General features: G+C 45.3%; 2 protein-coding genes across 2 annotated transcripts in view; one reads left to right on the top strand and one right to left on the bottom strand.

Annotated features, from left to right (window-relative positions):
• Positions 1 to 21,255, bottom strand: part of LOC141428476 (transmembrane protein 94-like) — a 25,020-nt gene extending 3,765 nt beyond the window's left edge. Inside the window, exons 1-12 of the mRNA XM_074088466.1 lie at positions 20,603 to 21,255; positions 19,489 to 19,644; positions 18,531 to 18,659; positions 14,124 to 14,203; positions 13,279 to 13,402; positions 12,713 to 12,763; positions 12,241 to 12,363; positions 11,022 to 11,196; positions 8,095 to 8,207; positions 7,500 to 7,776; positions 6,973 to 7,066; positions 6,073 to 6,249 (exon numbers count right to left, since the gene is read on the bottom strand). Coding sequence (XP_073944567.1) covers positions 6,073 to 6,249; positions 6,973 to 7,066; positions 7,500 to 7,776; positions 8,095 to 8,207; positions 11,022 to 11,196; positions 12,241 to 12,363; positions 12,713 to 12,763; positions 13,279 to 13,402; positions 14,124 to 14,203; positions 18,531 to 18,659; positions 19,489 to 19,644; positions 20,603 to 20,728 — 1,625 coding nt within the window. The 5' untranslated portion in view covers positions 20,729 to 21,255. The remainder of the gene's footprint in view (positions 1 to 6,072; positions 6,250 to 6,972; positions 7,067 to 7,499; positions 7,777 to 8,094; positions 8,208 to 11,021; positions 11,197 to 12,240; positions 12,364 to 12,712; positions 12,764 to 13,278; positions 13,403 to 14,123; positions 14,204 to 18,530; positions 18,660 to 19,488; positions 19,645 to 20,602) is intronic.
• LOC141428478 (uncharacterized) lies at positions 714 to 3,143 on the top strand. Its single transcript, XM_074088467.1, has one exon. It carries the CDS (start codon positions 960 to 962, stop codon positions 3,141 to 3,143), a length of 2,184 nt encoding a protein of 727 aa, XP_073944568.1. The 5' UTR covers positions 714 to 959.
• Positions 21,256 to 22,237: the final 982 nt, after the last annotated feature.

The following is a 22,237-nucleotide window of genomic DNA, read 5'->3' as shown; positions in this document are numbered from 1 at the left end:
AATTTGATTTATTATTGTTTTAAACAAAACTTTTGAAGAATACGTGAAGTAGGTATGGCTACTCAAGAACAAATACTCGCCGTGCTTGAAGATGCTGCTACTTCGTTTAAAAAAAACAGCTTAATTTGAAGAAATGTCCGAAGGCCAGACTAACGAAAGGCTACATTGAGTCACGTATGAAAATTATCGACGATTACTGGACAAATTTTAAGGACGCACACAAACAATTGGTTAAAATTACCCCAAAGGAAAGTCGAGGAATTTTACCTTACTTTTAAACGAAGAGTACTATATCTACGAAGATTTGTATAACGTGCTACAAGGCGATTTAAGAGATATGCTAATGAGTTTATCACAACAATCAACGATGGATTCTGTAAATTTGAGCTTAGTGGAGAGTGCACAAAATAACCTTGTACGTTTGCCGAGGATCCAGCTGCCCACGTTCACCGGGCGCTACGAAGAGTGGCCAACGTTCCAGGACTTATTTATTTCGTTGGTGCATAACAATAAAACCCTCAGTGACGTTCAAAGGTTACACTATTTGAAGACCAGTGTTACCGCAGAAGCCGAGTCGTTGTTAAAGCATGTGCAAGTTACGTCAGATAATTATTTACAAGCATGGGATATTTTGAAAACAAGGTATGGCAACAAAAGACTTAATTTAAATCACAATTTGAAGAGATTACTTAATCAACGCAAATTACCACCCAATCAGCTGTTCAATTTAAATGCTTAGTAGATACTTCTACTGAATGTTTGAATAACCTTAAAAACATGCAAATCGACACGAGCTCTTGGGATTCGATAATTATATTTCTGCTCGTCCAGAAATTGGACCCAGAGACGCATAAAGAATGGGAAGAGTATTCGTACAAAAATGACTCCGAGCCGCTACCCACATGGAATGATTTCAAAACATTTTTTAGAAACCAAATTCCGCACATTGGAGTTAATTAATGCAAATACACGAGAAATTAAGCAAGTCAAAGAAAAATCATTTTATGTTGCCACGCCGACTGTTGTTAAAAATTGCGTTATGTGCACAGAGAGCCATACACTATGCCACTGTAAAGAGTTTACTACCTTGGACAAAAAGATACGAGTACGTTAAGAACAAAAACCTGTGTTTTAACTGTTTAGTACCAGGACACTCAGCGTCAAGGTGCAGAGTACCTGTGTCCTGTAGAATATGTCAACGACGTCATCATTCCCTTCTACATCAATCTAATGAACGGGAGCTTGCGGGATCCATGAAATCTTCACAACCGCTAGCTTCAACACAACATGTTGTAGAAGACCAAGAAGAACTAATAGCTAATACAATGATCGCGTCACATCTCACTACTAGACCTGGAGTAGCACTACTAGCCACAGCTGTGGTGGAAGCAACAAGCAAGCTGGGTCACATCATTCCACTACGCGCGCTAGTTGACCAAGGTTCCCAAGCATCGTTCATCAGCGAAAAGGCGACTCAATTACTCAAGTTAGATCGACAACCAGCAAAAGGAAGCGTCACAGGGGTGGGGTCTACAAGAACAAATATTAAACACGTGGTTCAGCTTCAACTAAAGTCACGGTGGGATGCAACATATGTCCTACCGATACAAGCCTACGTCATGCCTAAACAACTGACCACGAAGATCCCCACTAAGGAAATTATGACACAACCCTGGCCACACCTACAGGGATTACAACTGGCTGACCCGACTTGGTTCACGTCAGGACCTATCGACCTTCTTCTAGGCGTCAAAGAATATGCAAGAATAGTACAACAACACTTAATTAAAGGTCCTCCAGGTACACCAAGCGCACATAAAACCGACCTGGGCTGGATTCTTTTTGGAGAAGTTTCATCAAAAGCACAAGAAGCTACTCACCTCGTTATGCATCATCAGGTTGACGTGGAAGACATGTTGAAGTCAATATGGGAAATTGACACTGGCACTAAAAGACACTTAACACAAGAAGAAAGGTTATGTGAAGAAAACTATGAAAAAACAATTAGCAGAAACAAAGAAGGACGATACATAGTCAAACTTCCCTTTAAAACTGATAATCCACAATCACCCGACGGAAACACAAAAGAGATAGCAACAAACAGATTTCTTCAGTTGGAAAAAAGGTTCAAGAAGTCACCGGACCTGAAAGCAGAATACACAAAAGTAATTAAAGATTATATAGATCAAGGACACATGGAAGAAATACCTGAAGAAGAAAAAGAAACAAACAAATCAGTTTACTTACCACACCATGCCGTTGTTCGCGAAGACAAAGAAACCAGTCGGACGCGCGTTGTTTTCGATGCGTCGTGTAAAGGAACGAACAATATATCGTTGAACGAAGAGTTAATGGTTGGGCCTCAACTACAAGACGATTTGAGAAATCTTTTAATGCGATGGCGAATGAAAAAGATTGCATTCGTGGCTGATGTCGCACAAATGTATCGTCAAGTTTTGGTTACTTCTGAAGACACGGATTATCAACGAATTCTATGGAGAGAAAATGAATCTGAAGATTTAAGAGAGTATCGTCTACTAAGAGTTACGTTCGGCACGGCACCAGCCCCATACTTAGCCGTTAAAACACTCCAGCGTGTTGCTACTGATGAAGGACATGAACAAGCAGAAGCTGTTAAGATAATAAAAGAAGATTTTTACATGGATGACTTACTTTCTGGCGCAGCAACTCCTGAAGAAGCTATATTGGTTGCTAAAGAAGTTTCCAACATTTTAAACAAAGGTGGATTCCATCTGACGAAATGGGCATCAAACAACATTGATTTTATGAAAGCCTTTGATGCAACCGAAAGATCAACTAATGTTCATGTACAACTGAATCTTGATGGTACCATAAAAGCACTTGGAATATTTTGGAATTTAGGAAAAGACACATTTCAATACAAGTTGTCTTTACCACCGATGACAAAAAACATAACTAAGCGAAACATTTTATCTGATGTACAGAAATTATTTGACCCACTTGGATGGATTGCACCTAGTACGATTATGGCAAAGATCTTGATTCAGAAATTATGGCTCGAAAAGGTGAACTGGGATGAAAACGTAAGTTCTGGTCTGGAACAAGAATGGAGAAAAATAAGAGAAGATTTTGAACACGTCACTGATATTCAAATAGACTGATGGCTTCACACAGATCATTTGGACAGTAAAACCATTCAAATCCATGGCTTCAGTGATGCATCGATGCATGCATATTCAGCTGTAGTCTACATAAGAACTGAAACAAGGCATAAAATCAGGTGTAAGCTCGTTGCTGCTAGAACTAGGGTAGCACCACTGAAGACTGTTTCATTGCCTCGCCTAGAACTTTGTGGGGCGTTACTGCTCTCCAAGTTAATGAAGCAAGTTGGACAAGCAATGAGAATACCCACATCACAGATGCATGCTTGGACAGACTCATCCATTGTCATTGCGTGGCTTTCTGGAGAACCCAACCGGTGGAAGCCTTTCGTTGCGAATCGGGTTGTAGAAATCGTTGAAAACCTAAACAACAAGCATTGGCACCATGTTAAATCTAATGAAAACCCAGCGGACGTGGCCTCGCGAGGAATATTACTGTCGGAGTTGAGAACGCATGAAATGTGGTGGAACGGGCCGAACTGGCTATCTGAAAAAGAAATAAACATTAATACAAAAGAAATACATACAACAGATGAAGAAATGAAAGGAACGAAAATACATACTTACCTTAATACTGAAGAACAAAACGAATTAGGTACTAGATTAACTACACAATTTGAAGCCTTTGACTCTTTAGAAGAACTAATTAAAACTATTACCTACTGCCGAAGATTTTTAAACTGTAAAAAGAAATGGAAAATATGAATACTGACTTAACAACAAATGAATTAGACACATCGCTGACTATTTGCGTTAGAAAAGTACAAGAAGAAGAATTTGGAGAAGAAATTGAAAGATTACAATCAAACAAGCAAGTAAAAAGAACGAGCGTGCTACGATCGTTGAACCCGTATTTAGATGAAAAAAATATACTGAGGGTGGGCGGTCGTCTACGGAATTCTAAGCTTGACGATGATAGAAAACATCCAATTATCTTGGGACATCAAAATTACCTAACGCATTTAATCATTGCTAATTCACATGACAAAACGCTGCATGGAGGACTGGCGTTAATGATGTGCAATTTGCGCTCAAAGTATTGGATTTTAAGAGCCAAGTCACTGACGAAAAAATATATTAAAAAATGCCTAATTTGTGCAAAGCAAACAGCCACTAATAAATCTCAAATTATGGGAGATCTCCCAGAAGTCAGGGTAACTCCATCAAGAGCATTTTTACACAGTGGAGTGGATTTTGCCGGCCCTTTTCTAGTTCTGTCGTCTAGAGGAAGAGGTGCAAAAACTATGAAGGCTTACATATCTATTTTTATATGCATGTCCACGAAGGCCATTCATATCGAGTTGGTTGGAGATCTAACTTCAGAGGCATTCATAGGAGCCTTTAGGCGTTTTGTCGCTCGAAGAGGAAAATGTAGTCATATTTGGAGCGATCAAGGGAGAAATTTTGTAGGGGCTAACAAGGAGCTCGTGGATTCCTGGAACGAAGTAAACTTGAAATTTTCGGGGAAAATAGCTGAGACACTCGCAACAGAAGGCACCCAATGGCACTTTATACCCGCTTATAGCCCCACCTTTGGTGGCCTGTGGGAGGCAGGCGTAAAATCAATTAAACACCACCTTAAAAGAATACTGAACAGCAATCTAACCTTCGAAGAAATGTCAACTGTCCTTTGTCAAATAGAGGCCTGCTTGAACTCGCGACCTTTGTGTCCGATTGATGATACGGATCCGGAAAATCTAAACCCTCTCACACCTGGACATTTTCTAATCGGAGAAGCCCCTATTGTAGTTCCAACTCCTGATTATAGAGATGCTAAGATGCACAGCTTGTCAAGATGGCAGCATACTCAAAAAATATTGTCAGATTTCTGGCGTAGATGGCAGGATGAATATTTAACCAGATTACAGCAACGTCCTAAATGGCTAAAAAAGGAAGACGAATTTAAAATTGGAGAGATTGTCCTAATCAAGACTGATAACTTACCACCGGGTAAATGGTCATTAGGAAGGATTGTTGAAAAACACCCTGGAGAAGATGGTTACACTAGAGTATACAGTGTAAAATCTGGTAGCAACATAGTGAAAAGATCTGTTACGAAATTGTGTGCATTACCTGTTGAAATCAATTAATATTTAAGTATTTATGATTGTTAAATTGTTTCTGTCATCAATTTTGCATGCTGTTTAAATTCAATTTGAAAGGACTTAATAGTCCTTTGGTGGGCGGTATGTTAGTGCAAATGTAAACCTATCTATAACTAAGTATAATACGTGTCCGAGGCACGTCAGATGATTTGTTAGCATAGGGCAGTCGCAAATTAAACTCGATCGAACTACACGTATTTCTTTTAATAATCCAACAAATTCAAGCCATTCAAATCTCAACCTTATCACCAAAACAGTTCATAGTCCCCGTTTTGTTCGGAAAAAAAGGGAGGACAAAGGTTTCCGAAAGACAAAACTGTCTCAAAAACACAGACATTAATTGCCCCGGAACGCATATTTGCCATAATTAATTTCAGGTATTGCAAAATTATTCTACTTATAATAAACCCGCGTTTCTCAACCCAAAAACTATGAGATTTGACATTTCGGAGACCTCACGCTACACTAGCGCCTCTAGTGGTGAATTCATACGCGATAGCCCTCATTGCACGCGTCGTGCGACGGATTTTACCCGCATCCGCAGGCGTGCGCTCGCTCCGGACACCCGCGTCAACTAGCGTAGGCCCTAAGGGCGGCCGCATACATTTGGAATTCCGTATCGGAATTTTGATTCGGAATTCCGAACCTAGTAAATCCATACAAATCTATGGACCTACCACATACAAACAGTAGTTTTCCGATTCGGAATTCCGCATGGTGGCCTGTGCGTACAGAATTGAAATAAACGTATGTGTGTGATGTATTTACAGAATTCCGAGTGTGTGTGGCCCTAAGGAAGCAGTTAAGAAGTTTTTGTAACTGACTTAATCTCCTGCCACTTGATGAGTTCGTTGAGCGCGAAGACGGCTGCGAGCGAGCCGGCGTAGCCCGCCGCCAGCCACGCGGGCAGCGCCGGCCGCCGCGCGCACAGCGCCCACGCCGTGCACGGCCCGTACCGCGCGCGCACCATCCACACGCTTATGGCCGTCTGCGACACGATGCTGTTCAAAATTAAAATGTTAGGGTGTCATTCAAGTAGGTGTAAGCAGAATTTTAGTCATTTTAACCCCCCCCCTTCCCCCTTGTCAGCGAAAGTCAGCAAAATCCTACCCCCCCCTCCTATGCTTACGTAAACATTGGTATATATGTATATTTTTAAATATATTCAGGTTTCTTTATTGTTATTCATGTGAATTTGTTTGTTGCCATATTTACTTGAATTCAAACCTACTACATTTTGCAGAAATAATAAATAAATATTGCTGACGTAAGCACCAACTAGACCCCCCCCTCCCACCCCGGCCCCCATGTCATCAAAAATAAGCCCTCCTCCCCCCCTTGCCGTCAGGAAAACGTCACGAAATCTTGTAAGGAAAAAAATCGTAATTTTGTAACTACATCAAAACTTTCTATTGGATCCAACAACAAAGATAATCTGACTTTTTATAAGTTAACTTACCACAAGGTTTTGTATATATTTAAAAACAATATTACATATTTATTTTTTGTGACGAAATAGCGTCAGGAAATATATAGGTATATAATATATTTTAAATAAGTAGACAACTGAAAAATTGAAAATGGACAACTTTTTCAGAAATAGTCATGTTTGTATTAAATAAATAGGATAGAATGAATAAACCTAGAATTCCCCGCGCCAAAGACCCCGAATGGGCGCGATTCGTTGATACGTATACAACTAAATATTATATTTGTGAACTTACATCACTAGAACCGCGGCCGACCACACTTTGTTACTCCAGAAGCACTTCTGCCATATGGAAGAATGTCGATGTACAAATGATAATGATATCACAACTGAAACAAAAAATAACACCTACATGGCGGCGCACATAATTCATTGATTTTTTTAGCCGCACTGTGTCACTGACTATTCAGTTGGTACAACAAGAGTGTCAATTATAAGATACTTCACTGCCCGGCCACGACCGTTACTTTTCTGAAGGAGAGTATGAAAAATTCAATTTTTAAACCCACGACGCAAAAAAGAGGGGTGTTATAAGTTTGACGCCGATGTCTGTCTGTCTGTGGCATCGTAGCTCTCAAACGGATGGACTGATTTCTATACGGCTTTTTACGTGAAAGGGACTTTCCTTGCGGTGGTTCATAGGAATTTTGGCAAAATGGATTCAGCCGTTTCCGAGATATTGAACATTGAAATGACAAAATCGGAGGTTTGCAACTTTGTTAAGTTTACAATGGTTATAAAAATATTTGTCCTGACACTTACTTAAATGCAAAGTAATGAGCGCTAGCGTGATATGCTGCGCCAAGTAGAACCAGTCGTAGAAATCGTCGCCCCAGCCGTGCCAGCTCTTCTGCGACAAGTCGTGCGCCGCCGAGTAGTTGCCCACGTTGATAGGATACACGATCCAACACGCGGTCGCGTTGGTCGCGGCGGCGATCTGCTCGCAGAAAGCGCGCAGTGTAAACCCGTAGAGGACTAGTATCGCGATCACGGAGGGAAGGAACTTGCACGCGTAGCACCAGAATACGAAGAGGATCATCTGCGGATAGCGAGAAAATTGTTAACTTTAATATTGTTCAGTACCACGGGCGCGAAGGCCAGCGCTGGCAGTACACACACACACAGACACGCACCTGCGCGGACGGGTCAGCTGGGGCGCGGCCGGCGCGCTGCATGACGCCCGCGTCCACGGGCGCGAAGGCCAGCGCCGGCAGTACACACACACACACACACACAGACACGCACCTGCGCGGGACGGGTCAGCTGGGGCGCGGGCCGGCGCGCTGCATGACGCCCGCGTCCACGGGCGCGAAGGCCAGCGCCGGCAGTACACACACACACACACACAGACACGCACCTGCGCGGGACGGGTCAGCTGGGGGCGCGGGCCGGCGCGCTGCATGACGCCCGCGTCCACGGGCGCGAAGGCCAGCGCCGGCAGTACACACACACACACACACAGACACGCACCTGCGCGGGACGGGTCAGCTGGGGGCGCGGGCCGGCGCGCTGCATGACGCCCGCGTCCACGGGCGCGAAGGCCAGCGCCGGCAGTACACACACACACACACACACAGACACGCACCTGCGCGGGACGGGTCAGCTGGGGCGCGGGCCGGCGCGCTGCATGACGCCCGCGTCCACGGGCGCGAAGGCCAGCGCCGGCAGTACACACACACACACACACACAGACACGCACCTGCGCGGGACGGGTCAGCTGGGGCGCGGGCCGGCGCGCTGCATGACGCCCGCGTCCACGGGCGCGAAGGCCAGCGCCGGCAGTACACACACACACACACACAGACACGCACCTGCGCGGGACGGGTCAGCTGGGGGCGCGGCCGGCGCGCTGCATGACGCCCGCGTCCACGGCGCGAAGGCCAGCGCCGGCAGTACACACACACACACACACAGACACGCACCTGCGCGGGACGGGTCAGCTGGGGGCGCGGGCCGGCGCGCTGCATGACGCCCGCGTCCACGGGCGCGAAGGCCAGCGCCGGCAGTACACACACACACACACACAGACACGCACCTGCGCGGGACGGGTCAGCTGGGGGCGCGGGCCGGCGCGCTGCATGACGCCCGCGTCCATGGGCGCGAAGGCCAGCGCCGGCAGTACACACACACACACACACACACAGACACGCACCTGCGCGGGACGGGTCAGCTGGGGGCGCGGGCCGGCGCGCTGCATGACGCCCGCGTCCACGGGCGCGAAGGCCAGCGCCGGCAGTACACACACACACACACACAGACACGCACCTGCGCGGGACGGGTCAGCTGGGGGCGCGGGCGGCGCGCTGCATGACGCCCGCGTCCACGGGCGCGAAGGCCAGCGCCGGCAGTACACACACACACACACACAGACACGCACCTGCGCGGGACGGGTCAGCTGGGGGCGCGGCCGGCGCGCTGCATGACGCCCGCGTCCACGGGCGCGAAGGCCAGCGCCGGCAGTACACACACACACACACACAGACACGCACCTGCGCGGACGGGTCAGCTGGGGGCGCGGGCCGGCGCGCTGCATGACGCCCGCGTCCATGGGCGCGAAGGCCAGCGCCGGCAGTACACACACACACACACACACACAGACACGCACCTGCGCGGGACGGGTCAGCTGGGGGCGCGGGCCGGCGCGCTGCATGACGCCCGCGTCCACGGCGCGAAGGCCAGCGCCGGCAGTACACACACACACACACACAGACACGCACCTGCGCGGGACGGGTCAGCTGGGGGCGCGGGCCGGCGCGCTGCATGACGCCCGCGTCCACGGGCGCGAAGGCCAGCGCCGGCAGTACACACACACACACACACAGACACGCACCTGCGCGGGACGGGTCAGCTGGGGGCGCGGGCCGGCGCGCTGCATGACGCCCGCGTCCACGGGCGCGAAGGCCAGCGCCGGCAGTACACACACACACACACACACAGACACGCACCTGCGCGGGACGGGTCAGCTGGGGCGCGGGCCGGCGCGCTGCATGACGCCCGCGTCCACGGGCGCGAAGGCCAGCGCCGGCAGTACACACACACACACACACAGACACGCACCTGCGCGGGACGGGTCAGCTGGGGGCGCGGGCCGGCGCGCTGCATGACGCCCGCGTCCACGGGCGCGAAGGCCAGCGCCGGCAGTACACACACACACACACACAGACACGCACCTGCGCGGGACGGGTCAGCTGGGGGCGCGGGCCGGCGCGCTGCATGACGCCCGCGTCCACGGGCGCGAAGGCCAGCGCCGGCAGTACACACACACACACACACAGACACGCACCTGCGCGGGACGGGTCAGCTGGGGGCGCGGGCCGGCGCGCTGCATGACGCCCGCGTCCACGGGCGCGAAGGCCAGCGCCGGCAGTACACACACACACACACACACAGACACGCACCTGCGCGGGACGGGTCAGCTGGGGGCGCGGGCCGGCGCGCTGCATGACGCCCGCGTCCGGGCGCGAAGGCCAGCGCCGGCAGTACACACACACACACACACACAGACACGCACCTGCGCGGGACGGGTCAGCTGGGGGCGCGGGCCGGCGCGCTGCATGACGCCCGCGTCCACGGGCGCGAAGGCCAGCGCCGGCAGTACACACACACACACACACAGACACGCACCTGCGCGGACGGGTCAGCTGGGGGCGCGGGCCGGCGCGCTGCATGACGCCCGCGTCCACGGGCGCGAAGGCCAGCGCCGGCAGTACACACACACACACACACAACACGCACCTGCGCGGGACGGGTCAGCTGGGGGCGCGGGCCGGCGCGCTGCATGACGCCCGCGTCCACGGGCGCGAAGGCCAGCGCCGGCAGTACACACACACACACACACAGACACGCACCTGCGCGGGACGGGTCAGCTGGGGGCGCGGGCGGCGCGCTGCATGACGCCCGCGTCCACGGGCGCGAAGGCCAGCGCCGGCAGTACACACACACACACACACACAGACACGCACCTGCGCGGGACGGGTCAGCTGGGGGCGCGGGCCGGCGCGCTGCATGACGCCCGCGTCCACGGGCGCGAAGGCCAGCGCCGGCAGTACACACACACACACAACAGACACGCACCTGCGCGGGACGGGTCAGCTGGGGGCGCGGGCGGCGCTGCATGACGCCCGCGTCCACGGGCGCGAAGGCCAGCGCCGGCAGTACACACACACACACACAGACACGCACCTGCGCGGGACGGGTCAGCTGGGGGCGCGGCCGGCGCGCTGCATGACGCCCGCGTCCACGGGCGCGAAGGCCAGCGCCGGCAGTACACACACACACACACACAGACACGCACCTGCGCGGGACGGGTCAGCTGGGGGCGCGGGCCGGCGCGCTGCATGACGCCCGCGTCCACGGGCGCGAAGGCCAGCGCCGCACCCAGCAGCGCCGCGCTGCCGCTCGCCAGCGCCGCGCCACCAGGGCTCAGGACCATCGGCAGGAAAGCGTACAGGGACCCCACCTGGACATGACAAAGCACCTTAGTGTTAACTGAAAGGCAGCCTTGGAGAAGTTTAAACTTAGTGATTCCTACAATTGTTCATTTTATTTGGAAAATCCACCGATCGCGCTGCTAGGCAGAATTGACACCCCACACTGCAGTCTACTCGTGACTACGGCCACTGCAATGTGGTTGAAACGTCGAGGTAAATATTACTCGTGACTATGAGTGGTTCCCTAACGCATCCATTTTTAGGGTTCCGGAGCCAAAATGGCAAAAACGGAACCCTTATAGTTTCGCCATGTCTGTCTGTCTATCTGTCCGTCCGCGGCTATGCTCAGGGACTATCAATGCTAGAAAGCTGTAATTTTGCACGGATATATATGTAAACTATGCCGACAAAATGGTACAATAAAAAATTCTAAAAAAAATTTTAGTGTACCTCCCACAGACGTAAAGTGGTGGTGATTTTTTTTCCCATCCAACCCTATAGTGTGGGGTATCGTTGGATAGGTCTTTTAAAACCATTGGGGTTTGCTAAGATGATTTTTCGATTCAGTGATTTGTTTGCGAAATATTCAACTTTAAAGTGCAAATTTTCATTAAAATTGAGCGTCCCCCCTCTAAAATCTAAACCGGTGGACGGAAAAATTTGAAAAAATTCAGGATCGTAGTAAGTTTATCAAACTTACAAGGAAAACTATAACGGCTAAGTTTTCTTGAGAATTAATAGTAGTTTAAGAGTAAATAGCAGCCTAAGGTATAAAATATACCTAAACTTTGAAGATTCCGTATAAAATACGAAATCCTTAGAAAAATATTACTTATTATTTTTTGTTATGGCTACGGAACCCTATTTCGGGCGTGTCCGACACGCTCTTGGCCGGTTTTCAAGACTAACTGCGTAGAACACCACTACCTATTTGTGTTTTTACTGTGTTTTCGCTGTTGTTGTGATGTAGTGTGTTTCTTAATGTCAATAAATGTTGTGAGTTTGAGTTTGAACAGGGGGTATTGATGTCAGGGAATCGACTGGTTGCACGTTGCACTAGAGGGTGCACTCGCCTGCAGCACGGCGATGAAGCAGACGCCGCACATCCAGAACTGCGTGGAGTTCCACAGACTGGCCGTGAAGTGCCGCGACATGGTGATCAGCGTGAACAAAGAGACGTCCGCGTCGCGCGCCATCTGTGCCGCGCAACACAAACTCATGACTACCACAACCAACACAACTATTACATTCACCCTATAAGATTTCGTCTGGATGCTTTGCTAAGTAATGTTATGGTTACTTAATGGCCCTTTTCCCGATACATATATACATATTTTAAACATTACGTTAATTGAAGATTCTGGATTAATTTTAAAGCACTTTTGTTTAGGCCACAATAGAGATTACTGGTTATTTTTGTCTATTAGGTATTGTTTTCTCGATTCTGCTATGGGTCAAAGTGTATCAGAGATCAGATAACATATGAAAAGATAAAATACACATCAATACCAATTGTAAAGTATCAAATGTACGATATGTACCCACCTTTTGACTGCAGTACTTGTTGAACGGTTGGTTCTGCCATTTGTTTAGTAACTTTAAGAGCAGCATGTAAAATATAAAACACATTTTCAAGCATTCGCAAAGAATAACTTTGCATTCAAAGTGATCCAAATAAATTACAGAAATCTCTAGATCCCGTAACGACTAGTTGTCATTTAATTGCTCAATTGTAACTCAGTAGGTACCATCAGCAAAATATGTGGTCTACCACCCTAAAGTTGACAATCGTTTGCATGTCATAAAACAATAATGCCAATAGACGTGTCTGTCAACGTGAAAGTTCGACTTTAGCGACATATTCATTTGATAGGAACTTGTTCAAAAATTGATAGACCACTTATTTTGCTGATAGTACATTCCTATCCTACTAAAAGAATTATAATAATTATAGAATAGAAAAGGACATGGCATCTGCTGGCAGATCAGAATTTTCTCAAATTGATATAAGCAAATTTTGTATTTTTTTGGGCAAGAGCTAACGTAGCTTTAAATAATATTAGTTGTAATGTTTCCTAAAGTGAGATTATGTATCCAAGCATAGTTCTCACCGACAAGGAGCAAGGTACTGAATTTAACGTCCTCGCCAGGTCTATGGGTCCAATGCAGTCTTCTGGCACCTGGTAGGGCGGCATTTTTTGGCACAGCACAGGGTAAAGGGGCTCCACGGCTATGCTATAAATATAGGATAGACCACATATAGAAGCAGAAATAAATAAACGACGTAACTGTGTGTGCAGTATCTGTCGGTTTAAGTCAAAGTCAAATGTTTTTGGACGTCAAAAAAGATGGTTACATAGAAGTTGTAAGATGAAGATATGTAGGTACTTTGAAATTTATGAATTGTTAATTATTCGTAAGAACTAAGAAGCATGCTGCATGTGAAACTGTGGCTATTGTCTTATGGCGCAACATATTGTTACTGAAAATTACCTGGCATTTATATCCACCTGTTTTCACCTATCAGGGTGTCCACTTTCTGGAAAGTCAGGGAAAGTCAGAGAAAAGTCAGGAAAAATCAGGGAAATTTTCTAAAAATCCAAAAAGTCTCGTGATTTCCCAAAACTTAGCTCGATATTTTGATACCAGTCGTTCCAGTTCTGGGCGACGTATTAAAGAGTGGCACCATAAAAACAGTCAACAAAAAAGTGAGCACGTTCGGTTGCTGTGAATTCCCATCATCGGGTCTAGCTTAGTATCTCGGGCAGTAAAAAAAAAACATAAGTGTCATTATAACCTGCTTGAAATGTACATGATTGGCGAGGGAAACTTAGAAAGGTGGTCAGGGAAAGTCAGGGATTTTTTTTAGGATTTGTAGAGGACGCACCCTGCCTATGTTCGACAAATAAACGTATTTGAATTTGATGATGAATCTAAATACTATCGTGTAATTTACCTGGCATCGGCCTTCATGAAAATCTCCATGTTGAGACAGTTAGCTGCGGAACCCATCACGCAGACCACCTCACCGTAATCCTGAAAACCAAGCATTAAAGCTTGAAACACACTAGAGAGCGGTGGCGGGGCGGCGCGGAGACGGTACCGGTTGTAATGTTCGAGCAAACATGCAAGATCGCACACAGAATACCGCGCGGGAAATAAGCGTGGCGCGATATTTTGTGTGCCCTCTTTCACGTTAGCACCGCCTCCGCGCCGCGCCGCACCGCTCCGCCTCCGGCGTCAGTGTGTTTCTAGCTTTAAATTGATAGCGTATAGCGCAAAAGACACAAAGGACTGCGGCGGGCCTATTTACGTGGCTGTAGATATGTGAATAACATCACACCGACGGCGGGCGCGGGGTGGGTCGTGCGCGGGGGTCCGCGGCACACAATGTTATCGTGTGATTTGTGTGTGTTCTTACAGTGTGGAGGTGGAGGAACTGCATGAACACGCATATTTTGCATAAGCTTAGCTATCGTAAGGTCGGGTGAGCAAGGAAATTATTCAGTTCATTGATATGGACATCAAAGTAACGCCTGATTCAATAAATTATCTATATTCTTAATTTATTTTTAACCCCCGACGCAAAAAGAGGGGTGTTATAAGTTTGACCGCTATGTGTGTGTCTGTTTGTGTGTCTGTCTGTGGCACCTTAGCTCTGGTGAACCGATTTGAATGTGGTTTTTTATTTGAAAGAAGCAGGTTGTACAATTATACTTGAATAACACTTTCAGGCAAATCACACCGCCAACCGATACACCATGAAAGAGGAGGTACTTGCAGTATCAAAAAAAATATTTTTAATTATTTGTCGTCACTAGATCACAACAGTCACAAGAATCCAGTGTCCAATAGACTGATAAACATCACACAAAACCGAATTTTTAGGAGATGAAAAAACGTGTCCGCCGCATCGTCCATAGCCGCGCGAGAGTGAGAGCTTTTCTTATTGGCCACCGGCGCTAGTGTCGCGCGGTTGGAGGCAAGGCGTTTGCCAGAGGCGGCCGAGCAAAACGGCGGCAAATTTAAGACCATCTCTCATTCCAAGGTCACGATGGACAGTAATGAAGTGCCTGAACACAGGTAAAAAAAAGAATAAAAAAAACTGCTAATCCCGGTCCACTCCCTTATATTTCGGAGCCAATATGATTTCTTCAGCCTTCGGGGTGCCGTTTTCCCTGTATTTTGCCCATCAATATTAGTTCGAGCAGCTGATATTTGTCAATTTTGGCATGGCGCCGCACATGCTCCAGATACAGCCACGTAAATAGGCCCGCCGCACTCCCGATCTGACCCGCACCCGACCCGCTGCCGACCTATTTGTGGTTTAAGGTATCTACACATTACACCATATCATACCATGACCGTAAACGCAACGTGTCAGGGAAATAGTACATTGTACAACAAGAGAATAAAACGAGCCATTTTACCCGAGACGTTCATAAAGCCACCCGACCCGGTACGGCGAGGGTGGAGAGACACGTCGAGGGGAAAATGGGTTTAATGCTCGAGTTCTACACTCTACTTGATGAAATAGCAACAGTGGAAAAAATTGTTCACTTACTATGTACCTTTTATTGTTCATGCATTAATATATAATTACTTATACATTTTTAATTTTATTGATCTATTTCGATAGATTTGGTTGATTTTTAGTTTTATATAAATTAAATATTATTAAAACAAATATGTACAAACTTCTTTGTTTGTGGCTGTTTACACCTGATTGCCTTGGTCTTAGAAAACGAAGATTTTATTTTATGCACTAGAGAATAAAAAGTAATTTTATGTCGCCTAGATCTAGCATAAATACGAACTTAACGAGCATGAGAAGTGCAATAGTACATTACTGTAGAGGCCGGGAAGTAGGTGGTTGCCGGCCAAGCAGATATAGCCAGTGCCGCAACGAGCGTTGAAACAAAAGACGGTCGCATTGCCGGCCGAGGACCGGAAATTTGTATGAAATCTCTTTGCAGGCCGCTAGAGTGAGCGCGATACTTCCCACCTATTACTTGTTACACAACGTCAATAATTCATGTCATGTTTGAGAAAAATATATACATTGTATCGAAATAAATGTTTTGATTTGAAAAGTATGGGACTATGCCTACTAACACGTTTGGTAACCAACCGTCGCCTTGGCGTGTCACGTATGCATTTGACATTTCGTTTGACACTCCGTCTACCTAACACATCCGTATTACGGTCATGGCATGATACGGTGTACCCTTAGATGAATGATTGGTCTCGCGCGCTCGCTCGACTAGATACCGCGGTAACTAAAAACAAACGTTCGTGAAAGCGCCAACTCAATATTGTAGTGTGCGTAAGAACGGTGTAAGACAATTTGCAAGGATGCTAGTGTGCGTGACGAATTGTGTTGCCAGCTGCTCCACTGTTACCCGAATTATTGGGAAAATAAATTATTCTGTGGTCTATTAAACTGGTTACAAAATGTATCTTGGGAAATACTTAGAAATTAAGAAGTAATTAAGAGTGATGTATTAATATGTTTGTCTATAGGTTAGGCGTAGGTTTCTTCTTTAAAAAATGGTAGGTATGATGTAGGTATATCAATGATCAGGCCTCACTTTTAATTAAAAAATATATATATTTAAGGACATTCAATATTACAAATTATAACTGAAAATTCATGGACTGAGTCACCAACTAAGAAGTTTTGCGTACTTAACACGTTGCACCTATAGTTAAACCTAATATAATTTACAGGTTAATTAAAACTAAAATAAAAATAATTGTTTACAAATATACATACATAGGTACATGCATACATACATACTTACATACGCTTGAAAACATAACCCTCCTTCGGGCAGTCGGGTAAAAAGTTAACATTTCAGGAAATGGGTAGAAATACGAAAAAAAATTTTTTTTCGTTTTCCGTAATACCTTACAGCCTTATTCATAAAAAAACCTTAATTGAGGTTGATCGGTCTGTTACTTAGCAGACTGATTAAGCTTAATAGACGGTTGTCAAGAAGTATGATTCATAAACACTTGCTAGCAGTCTGCTAGTTGTTGAGCTGCTGATAGACTGATTAGACGCGTTATGTTGGCCACCTTGACAAATCAAGACAAAAAATGGCCTAATCGATAATAAAAAAAAAATTGACAGCAGTGACAGCAAATTAGCAGGGAAAAATAAATAAAAAGCGAGATGTTTGTTTTCCCGCCATTTCCGATCCGCATGTTTACGTTGTGCAAAAAGCCATAATTATTTAATCATGCTAATTTTTTTTCATATTTTTTGTTAATTTATTGTTGCTAATTTAGAGGATTTTTAAATACAAATTCCTGAAAATAAATTTTCCAGTTTTTTTTTTAATCTTTGCGTAGCCCTGCCTTCACTATAAATATCTTCGGTATGGTTTTTGCTCTTGTCAAAGTCAGCTGTTCAAACTTGTGGCGGCCATTTTGTGACTTAGCAGGGAGATAAAGGAGGGTCTACGGTCCTCTAACTTTAGCAGAGCCTTATCGACTGATTAGCGCTAACAGACGTTTATGAATCATGTTTTTTAGCATCGGGCTTCAAGGAGCCTTCAAGGAGGCTCTAACTTTTTATGAATAAGGCTGTTAGTAAATAAGCTGATCGGGTTTTGACTGGGAAGACGAAAAACATTTTTAATTTTAAGACACATTCACCCTTAATTAAATAGTGTCGGGTAACAATTTATACACCTTCAGTGTATAATATCACAAAGATAAACATTAAATAATATAGAACTAGGTTATATATATATAATAATTACGTTAGATACTTAAATAAAATAAGTTATTAAAATTTATCATCATTTAATGATGATAACAATAAATTCAATTTATTAAAATCTCAACCACGGGAATTTGATTCTTGTGTACGCGGCAACAATAATGGCGTTTAGGGTTCATGTTATTTTATTTTGTAATTTCGAATTATACGATATTTACTGATGGTATGTGATCCCAGTGTCCTTCTATTTCTTGTAGTATTATTTTTTAAACAGTTTCACTGCGAATACTGGCATTACTTCGTTTATGACCAAAATTTAACAAAAATTTGGACATGCACATTACGCACAGTTTGCAACGCGACTGACTCGCCTCGGGCTCAAGTACGCCGATTCGGCGTACTATTTGTTGCCGCATTTGACAAGTACGCCGGCGGTATCTAGTCGAGCGAGCGCGCGGACCAATCATTCATCTAAGGGTGTACCTTTACGCTTAAATTCGTGCAGACACGCCACGGCCACGTGCCGCAATCCGGCGCCGTGCTGTTTCACGTTACGACGCCACGCCGTGGTCATGTGGCCAGGTCCTACAGGCTGGAAGATAGCGGTGGTTTGTAAGTACTCGTACGTCGTACCTGCATGATCTCTATCATCATGTGCACGGAGCGCGGCGAGCAGTCCGTGAACAGAGACACGAGCAGCGGCACGTTGTCTACTTGCTCTATGTGCGGCCGGATGTTGTCTATGCCGCGGGGTAGTTTCGCCTAAAACAATATAATATCAACTAATATTATAAAAATAATTCTAAAATTGAATTAACTGTTTAAACGCACACAAACTGTGTCAGTTTTTTATGGTCACTATAAGAATTTTTTTGTGAAAACAAGTCATGAAATGCTGATCGGTGATATCTACTGCCAGAATTCACGAGGATTCACCCAGGGCCCGATTTACCATCAGCCAAATAAGTGGTCTATCAATTTTTAATCAAGTTCCTATCAAATGAATATATCGCTAAGGTCGAACTTTCAAGTTGACAGACACGTCTTTTGGCATTATTGTTTTATGAGATGCAGACGATAATCAACTTTAGGGTGGTAGACCACATATTTGGCTGATGGTATCACAAAGTACGATCAAATAGTATTAGTGATTTGTATGAATTCAAATTTATTAATAGCTTTTACTTATTTTACTATGCAATTGGGTCCAGTTGGCTCATTTATGACAGCGAGGAGTCAGTAGCGATAAAAAATATATATCTTCTCAGTTCGGGAATCGAACCCAATCAAATAAAAAAAAAAACAAAAGAAATAAAGCTTTTGTAGTAAGGAATACAAACGGGTTCGATTTACGAATCCAGTATGATTTGATTTAAAACTATGAATTCACTTTTACTGGTCACTAATATCGATCACACAGAATGTAATGTACTTAATGTAAGGCGCGTGCAGCTTTTTCCCAACTTGGCGCTGCGACATCGGGCAACCGCAATGCAGTACGCTCGACAAAAATGTTACTGATGATTTTTTACCATACGCGTGTATTTTAACGTTCGACAACTAGGTGGCGCTAGGGTCTACATATTGTTACCCGGTTGCTCATGTCAAAGTTAACGGGCGCGGAATGGTCCGTGGAGTCTGTGAGGCAGGACAGCGAGCGGCACGCGTCCGCCGGCGAGTCTGGGTCTTCGTCGTCCAGGAGCGAGTCGGCAGACGGGTTTGACGTCGCGATGCTGCCGCGTTGCAACTGCCGAAATAAAACAAGGAGTAGGTAATACTCACGGAATAAAAAGGTTCTCTTAAATACCTTAACGAGATTTACTTTTGTAACTGGAAAATTTTTAAAACAAAAAATAGAACCACTACAAAAAACCATGAAAATATTTTCTACCAGTCTGAAGTCGGTGCCTCAGCACGAGCCAGCAGGAGTGGATCTATAATCGTCTACCTCACCTACAATTATACGAGTATATTGGGCTTCATTCACTCCTCCTGGCTCGTGCTGAGGCACCGACTTCAGACTGGTAGAAAATTATTTTCATGGTTTTTTGTAGTCGGTTCTATTTTTTGATATAATTTTTTTTTCACGCTTTTTAGTGAAATAGATCTAAGATACAATAGTTTAATGTCAACTGCTCGTCGTACAAAAAATTGCTTTTTCCGATGCAGAGACTTTCATGTCGGATCTCTTTACCAATTTTTTTTTACCTAATTGTATTTTTGAGATATTTAAAAAAATCTTCCACAACTTTGTTTGTTAAACAATAAATATATATCGCAACACGTTATAACTGGCTGGACGGACTTGGATAAAATTTGGTATGCAGGTGGCTGGATCTCTTGAATAACATATGTTACTTTTAGTTACTATTTATTCTGATACATTGCAGAACATATGCAAATTCTGAATGTCGAAATCACACAAATTCTAAAAATTCAATTCAGCTGTCTAGCTGTCTGAATCACATGAGCGAATAGCTAATTGATTGTACAGTCAAGTGCAAAGATATACACACGGCAAAGTTGCATAAATATGTATACACGACCTAAATGTTAAATGCATAATTCGTGTAGGTATACATATTTTTGCAACTTTGGCCGTGTCGATATCTTTGCACTTGTCTGTACGATGATAAATAAAACTTCGAAGAAGGTTACAGGAAAAAACAGGATGTAAAAAAATCAGAAGCTTTGTAAATACATACCTTTAGGCCCGTATGCGTGGTGATAGAATGCCGTGCTTTCTTGATTTCGCTGTCGAACTTAACAGTCGTATGGTCCAGGTTAATGGCGCCAGGCGCAGACATTGACAGAGCCTTCGATGCCGTCATATTTTTGCTAAAGAAATAATTGAAGGTTAGCTGCCATAGATGTGGCGTGGGAAATGAAGGATCACTGCCGTACTTGCGGACGAGCAAAGTACTTGTTTTAGTTCGTATCAATGAACTAGATCCAAGATACGGAGAACTAGATACGGAGGTCCATATCAATGGACCTCCGCAAAGTTAGGACCGATTCAATAAATTAAACATGAATAGAATAAGTTTGCTTTGTAAACAGTAATTGACTAAATCTAAATCAAATCACGTCCTTGAACAAAGCGGTAATATGTATGTTTTTGTTCCCAGAAAATAAGTGTACTTATATCAGTGTTTTACAAAGAGTATACCTATTTATGGAAGTAAAGTTATGATTTATTTTGAATAGGGTGTCACGTCTTAAGACGACTAGGAAACAAAAACACTGATGTACTTTCGGGGTATTTCTGTCTCACTTACCACATTAGACTTATCTGTAGGTACTAAAAAGAGTAGTCCCTTTCAAGCAGGTAGGAATTCATAACATATTTATAATAATATAGTAATAGCTTATTTGGAAAAAATGTCTAAGTGCTTAGGGTAATTCTGTAAACGGGGTTATTCCATTTATTTAAAATTTCTCCTAAACGTGTTGATGTTAACCACTGGCAGCACTCAAATGACGCCCCATTTACCGCTCCTCGCGTCTCTCCAGATGATGCGAGGCGCTGACATCGTTGGACGTGCAATATATATTTTTTTGGGTCGAGTGCATTTTCGTGCCAAAAAGTTAAATACGAAATAACCCAACACCGCTAACTCTAAAACCTGATAAGTTACAAGACTGAACTATTAATTTATGACAAATAATCGTTTTTTGCGAATGACTGTGTCAGTCTAAAAGGCCTAGCTATAGTTAAATTTTTTTCCCGAATTACCCCTTTAGGTTATTCCAGTGAAGTGATTCCCGAAATAACCCCAGCTTACTTTAGTATGGTAATTGTCTGAGGTATTCAAACTTTCAACTTTTCAAGATTTAGATTTTTTATTTGTGGTGTAAGGGGGCCAACCTCCATCTATGGACCCCAAGCCAACCTTACCTGCCCGTGGTGCACCCTGCCGTCTGACAGACTGGGCTCTGGCAGCTGGCTGATTGCGGCATAGCGCAGCCAAAACGGCACAGTTAATTCCCCGGGCCCCGGGGGCTGCAGCATCGGCGGTGCAATAAACTGTGCCCTACGATCGCCAACTCGCATGCCCAGTGTGGGGATTATGGGCAAACCCCTACCAGAATGAAGCGCACGGCAAAGAGATGGCCCCCAGTTCCCGGCGCCCCGCTATTCCTGCCATAGTAGCGTTCATGGTAACGGTGGGTAGAGGATGCTAAGAATCCCGGTCGATCCAAGGCTACCTAAGTAAACTGACCCTGGCTACGTAGAACGGACGGACTTTAGGACTCTTCTAGCGCAGTTGGAAGTGGAGCTGGAGAACATAAGGTGGCATATTCAGAGTTAAGTGAAATACATAGAGAGGGAGAGGGCA

This window comes from Choristoneura fumiferana, chromosome 6 (assembly GCF_025370935.1).
Source record: "Choristoneura fumiferana chromosome 6, NRCan_CFum_1, whole genome shotgun sequence".
Taxonomy (NCBI): domain Eukaryota; kingdom Metazoa; phylum Arthropoda; class Insecta; order Lepidoptera; family Tortricidae; genus Choristoneura; species Choristoneura fumiferana.
This window is presented reverse-complemented; position numbering and strand designations above follow the sequence as displayed.

What these genes read in the sequence shown, in the direction of transcription:
- LOC141428478 (XM_074088467.1), top strand. Translation starts at nt 960, where the DNA reads ATGCAAATACACGAGAAATTAAGCAAGTCAAAGAAAAATCATTTTATG.